Here is a 6,000-nt window from a genome sequence, read left to right on the forward strand (position 1 = left end):
TGCTCCGCAACAAGACGCCGCCACCGCATTGAGAAGCCTGCGCACCACAATGAAGAGTAGACCCCGCTCGCCACAACTAGAGAAAGCCTGTGCTCAGCAACAAAGACCCAACGCAGCCTAAAATAAAATAAAATTAAAAAGAAACACCATTAGCACTCTAACGCACAGATACCAAAAGGAATTTGGATACAAAGGTTAACTAAAGGAAATGAACATTCTAGTAATTATGGCTCTTGCTTCAGAACAATGAGAAGGTTTGCAAAGCTAAACTGCAAGGAGGGACTGAGCAATAAAAACAAATGAGCAAAATATTCTTCCTGTTAAAAACAAAAGTCAAAATTAGGGACACTTTTTAAAAATTAACACTCTTGCTTAAAAATTGAAAAATAAGAAATTCCAATGTCACACTACTACCTCATACCCACACCCCATTCCCCAGCCCTGGAGTTTGCTGAGAAAAGCAAAAGGGATTTGGGGGGAAAAGGAAATGGAGGGGAAAGCTAGAGAATAAGCATGACAGCATGGGTTTTCAGAAAAGTTAGGAAGTTTAACTGGGAGAAAGCACAGGAGTGGATTGCAAAATGTCAGAGACAGAGGCAATCAAATATCATTTGGTTAATCCAACCTTCTTCTTTGATGGAGGGGACACTGACTGCGAGAGAGAATTAAGTGACTTGCCAGGGTCCCACAAGAAGTTAGTGACTATCAGTGCTAAACTCCAGGTGTCCCAACTCCGTTATCTGTTTACTTTCCATTACTCCACCCTCCAATTCTGTTGAATGAGATGGATGAGTCAGAACACCGGTATTTTATTGGGTTATAAACTCTCTTCTTCTTGCTTTCCTTGACACCCAACCTCCTATATATTATTTTGCAGTTCTGCTTTAAGTGGTTCCATATCCTTCTACTCCAAGAGCACCTCTGACCTCGATGGTGTGTGATCTATTTATGCTTACTTTGCAGAATTTTTTCAGCTCCATCAGTGAATGTTCCCATAGCTGTGATGAAGCTATGATAACAGTCTCCCTCTGAGTAGATTTGGGTGTTCCAGGCTCAGGGCCTCATCCTGTTACACCATCCTCCCAAGTACTGCATGGCCCACGCTTCCAAGGTAAGTAAAACATAAGGCTTAATGTGGTCACAGGGGACCAGCCATGCGAGGGCATGTCTCTGCTGTTTCAAGAAACCTTATATAGAAAATGCTTCCAAAGTGTTATTAAAGAAGGTGAATGATTAATAAAAACAAAGCAATGCTGCTTGGCTTGGCCAGAAAGAGAAATGTTTTTAAGGGAATCCATGTGTGAATCACCTAATTCCTAGCCACGCAGACCTGTATAATAATAACAGCTAAGTGATAGCCACACTTACTGTATGCCAGGCATTTCATGCATTTTTAACCCTCACAACAATCTTGTGTGGTAGGTATTATAACCCCCATTATACAACTTCAGCTCAAAGAAATTAATTAACTTGCTCACAGTTCCATAGTTAAAAAGTTGCATAACATTTGAACCTAGGATAGATCAACTCCAAAGTTTATGTTTCTTTACCCCTAAATCATCTCTCCCTTCATGACACAGCTCTGCTTAACAACTTCTCAGACAACTTCTCAGATTGTGAGCCTCACCATTTTAACCTAGGGGTTTCTGGGCTCTCATTTGCTGAGCTAACAGCATCTTGTCTCCTGAGAAAAGATGAGTCAAAACATATTCACGTGACCCTCAAGTATATAATTTGGTAATCATTCTGCAACAGATTTGGCACTGGACCAAGAATTTTGGCCAGGAGTGGAGCTCATATAAAGACAAACAAGTAGCTAGTCAAGGGCATGGCAAACCCAGGGACACATCAACCCTGCCCCCAGACTAAATATATAAATAGTGTGCAATAGTCTCTTCTCATTTCTGCCTCAGCCAGATGGAGTTCAAATATGTCATCCTCATCATTTCATTTCTCCTCTGACAGATGTACATAGTTGATATGATCTTGTACAGCCTGGACCTACCTGCCTAGCACAGTGCCTGAAACCCAGGAGGCATTCAGTAAATATTGCTTTGAATGAATAAATGGACTAACGAACATTTGCTCTCTTCTGTAGTAACAATAAATATCTGACATTGTGTATATCAGGCTCTATGCTAAAGTTTTCACCTGCATTATCTTATTTTATAGATAGATAGATACTATTATTATCAGAAGGGGCAAGGGAGCTCTCCTGGGTCTCTTTTATAAGGTCATTAATCTCATTACCTCCCAAAGTCCCCACCTCCTAATTTTACATTTGATACTGTGGCTTGGAAAGGTTAAGTAACTTGCTCATGGTCACATAGTGAGCGGCCATTCTAGAGTCAAAACCACTGATTTCGGACTTAATTTTCTTTTCTTTCCTTTTCTTTTTCCTATTTATTTTATTTATTTATTTATTTAGGCTGTGTTGGGTCTTCGTTGCTGCACGTGGGCTTTCTTTAGTTGTGTGGAGCGGGGGCTTCTCTTCGTTGCGGTGCGCGTCTCATTGCGGTGGCTTCTCTTGTTGAGGAGCACGGGCTCTAGGTGCGCGGGCTTCAGTAGTTGAAGCACATGGGCTCAGTAGTTGTGGCTTGCGGGGTCTAGAGTGCAGGCTCAGTAGTTGTGGTGCACGGGCTTAGTTGCTCCGCAGCATGTGGGATCTTCTTGGACCAGGGCACGAACCCGTGTCCCCTGGATTGGGAGTGCAGAGTTTTAACCACTGCACCACCAGAGAAGTCCCTCCCTTCTATTTTTATTAATGATAATAATAATCACAGTTTATATGTATTTAGCACTTACCATGTTCCAAGCACAGTGCTAAGTATTTTACCTTATTAGAGTTGTTTAATCCCCAAAACAACTCATTTATGCCCATCAGTATGTATTTTTCTTCCATTTCCCATCATTATGTGAACTTGGATACCTTACTAGGAATAATCATAATTTGCAGGGTTTATGTGACTATTCCAGAGACTATATGTAAATCATCAAGTACGGTGGCTGTGTACGTATATATCCTGGAAACAAAATGCACATGCTCCATCCTAAAATCACCTTTGCATGAGTTCAGTTTAATTTACTGAACATCATTTGGATAAGCAATTAATTTGCAAGGCGGTATCTTAGGCAGAAATAGTGTACACCCAAACGCTGAACAAAATGCCTCAGATCTCTTTCAACCTAAGCTAGTTGGAAGCAGGTCTCTTACAAAGTGAACACAGGTCAGTTTTCAAAAGAGAGGAAAAGGATGTCTCAGGTGGGCACAGCCTACAAACGTGCCGTCAAAGGATGGTTCCAACAGCCCAGTTGTATGCAGGAGTATATTTTCCCAATTAAAACATCAGCGCACAAGGTTTAAGAAGTGGGTTGTTATTTTTTAAATTGAGGTATAAGACACAATCTTATATCTAATCTTAAGTGTATGCTAGATCATTTTTTTTTACATATGGATACACCCCAGTAACCCCACCCAGATCAAGATACAGAATATTTACAGCAGCCCATAAGGTTCCCTGTATCCAGAGTGGTTTGTAATCAACAAACAAAAACGATTTAAAATCAGAACAGAAAACCAGAAGGTAGGTAAGGAACTTCGAAAGCTGGGCAAACTAAGGGCTGGATTTGGGGGAGGATATTAAGTAAGAACAAGACAGATTCGACTTCTATCTCCTCTTATTGGTGGGTGTAGAGTGCTTCTGTGATTCACACTCATTATGTCCATCGATCCTCACAATGACTCTGCCGTATAGTAAAGACTTTTTGCACGTGAGTAAACAGAAACATCCCTACCTGAAGCAGGAGAGAAAGCGGATCCAGCCACGTGGCAGAGGGAAAGTTGGAAGGCCTGTCGTCAGGTTACCTATCAGTGCCAATCCGGCCAGCCCACTGGCGGGCGTCCCAGGCCCCAGGTATAAAGGCTCAAGCCGACTGCCTTTAAGCTGTACAGAACCCCGCCACACGAGCTTTGATCTTCCCAGAGGCTGTACGCCTGTAGAGGTTGGTGCCCCAGGCGGATCGGTGCGGAGACCTATATGACGCTGGACCCCAGGTACATTATGAGAGACCTATAACCTTGCTTAACTCCCTCAGGGACTCGTTTGAGGCTCTTTGCACTTTAAGCGGGGAGCAAGCCGAATATCCTGGAAAGGATAATAATTATTTTAATTCTCTCTGAGGATCTGAGTGCAATAATCCAAGGATTCAGGAAACTATTGCACAAGCATAGTGCCACTTGGCACCGAGGACAGCGCGAGGCAAACATTTTGAGAATCTCCTCCCGAGGCCAGCGAGGACAGGTCTAGATTAAGGCAACAAACCCAAAGTGTACACTACTACAGAAGAGAGAAGAACGATTGTTTTACCGTCAGGGAAACACTGAAAGATTTGCAACAGCAGCGTGAGGGGCAATTTGCCTGGTCTGGGGGAGGCAGGAGGAAGCACCCCATGAGTAGAAGAGACTGGCATTGCTGCGCCCAGCAGGGCTCACTATGACGATCCGTGTGTGCTTGTGCATTGCAGGCTGACCAGCTCCAGCAGAGGTTCCTCTGCAACCGGCACCTGCTGCCTGATGTGGTGCCTGGAGCGGCTCCGCTTGGGACCCGAGCACCTCCTGCGGGGCAGAAACCGGCTTTTCCAGGATCAGGCCAGCCGAGCCACTGCTCTCAGGCCCTCCCGGTGCGCAAACGTGCTCACCCCGGACCGCATCCCCGAGTTCTGCATACCCCCGCGACTCGCGCCCTGCCCGACCCTGGCTGCAATCCAAGACAACAGGGGCGAAAAAGCAGGGACAGACGACGGCGCGGGGCGCACGGACTGGGACCCACGATCGCAGGCTGCGCTCTCGCTGCCTCCCCTGCCCCGGGCACGTACAGCCTATGGCTTCTGCGCGCTGCTCGAGAGCCCGCACACCCGCCGCAGGGAGTCGCTCTTCCTCCGGGGCCCGGGGGCCGCCCCGCTCCTGCCCGCGCTCCGACCCCGGGCGCGCACCGTCGGAGGCGGCGTCGGAGACGGCCCCCTCGTGCCCCCGGGAAGAGTCCCTGCTGTGCCCCCGGCGGCCCTCGGCGGCTCCCGCCCGCACCTGGACATGCTCACTCTCCGACCCCGCGGCAGCCGCCTCCTGCGCGCTCCCGAGGGGCTGCTGCGCTGCGCGCAGAGGAGCAGCGGCCTGGCCAGTGCCCGCTCCGTCGCCAGCGGGGACGGGGACGACGACGACGACGAGCGCGGCACCGGCTCCCTGTCCCCGGCTCAGGCCCCCGCCACGTCCCCTCCGCCGCCCCCCGACCCGCGGCCCGAGCGCCTGGAGGCCGAGGGCACCGTGACTCTGGACCGCGCCGGCGGCGCCCTGCGCTTGGGCGCCGAGTACAGTCGGGACAGCGGGCGCCTCCGCGTCCGGCTGCTCCACGCCGAGGGCCCGGCCGGTGGGGCCGCCGAGCCCCGCGCCCCCGTCGGCTGCCACGTCAGCTTCGTCCTGCAGCCGCCGGGCCAGACGCGCCGGCTGCGGGGCGCCGTGTTCCGGCGGAGACGCCAGGCGGTCTTGGAGCAGGACTTGTGCTTGGACGGGCTCTCGGAAGACGAGGTGCGCCGCCAGGCCGTGCGCGTCAAGGCCGAGAACCGGGGCCGCGGGCTGGAGCGGGGTCGCCTGCTGGGCCAGGGCGAGCTGCTGCTGGGCCCCGTCCAGCTCCTGTGAGGGCGCGCCCTTCCCCTGCTCTGTCCCTCGGACACAGCCGATTTGTACAAAATAAACGTGTTTTTATTATTCTACTCTGGCCTTTGTTTCAGTCTAGTGTTGGCAGAGATAATACTGTATTAATTACCACTGTAAAGGGTGTTATATTTTGTGTACATACTGTCAATATTCTTTTTAAGTAAACGGTATGCTGTTTTGCAGTGGTGTTTCCCAATGTTGATAGCCAATGGCATTGCAGGTGTTCCCCACGGTACTCTTGAGAGATAATGAATCACATGAAGTATTAAAATTAGAGGGTCTCTTGGTGA

At 49.1% G+C, this 6,000-nt stretch overlaps 1 protein-coding gene across 1 annotated transcript; it reads left to right on the top strand.

The window, feature by feature from the left end:
* Positions 1–3,957: 3,957 nt before the first annotated feature.
* Positions 3,958–5,702, top strand: C2CD4A (C2 calcium dependent domain containing 4A). The gene is made up of 2 exons (XM_082840051.1): positions 3,958–4,054; positions 4,525–5,702. Exons 1-2 carry the CDS (start codon positions 4,038–4,040, stop codon positions 5,690–5,692), a joined length of 1,185 nt encoding a protein of 394 aa, XP_082696177.1. The 5' UTR covers positions 3,958–4,037; the 3' UTR covers positions 5,693–5,702.
* The last annotated feature ends 298 nt before the right edge of the window (positions 5,703–6,000 follow it).

This window comes from Leucopleurus acutus (genome assembly GCF_964270905.1).
Source record: "Leucopleurus acutus genome assembly, chromosome: 1".
Taxonomy (NCBI): domain Eukaryota; kingdom Metazoa; phylum Chordata; class Mammalia; order Artiodactyla; family Delphinidae; genus Leucopleurus; species Leucopleurus acutus.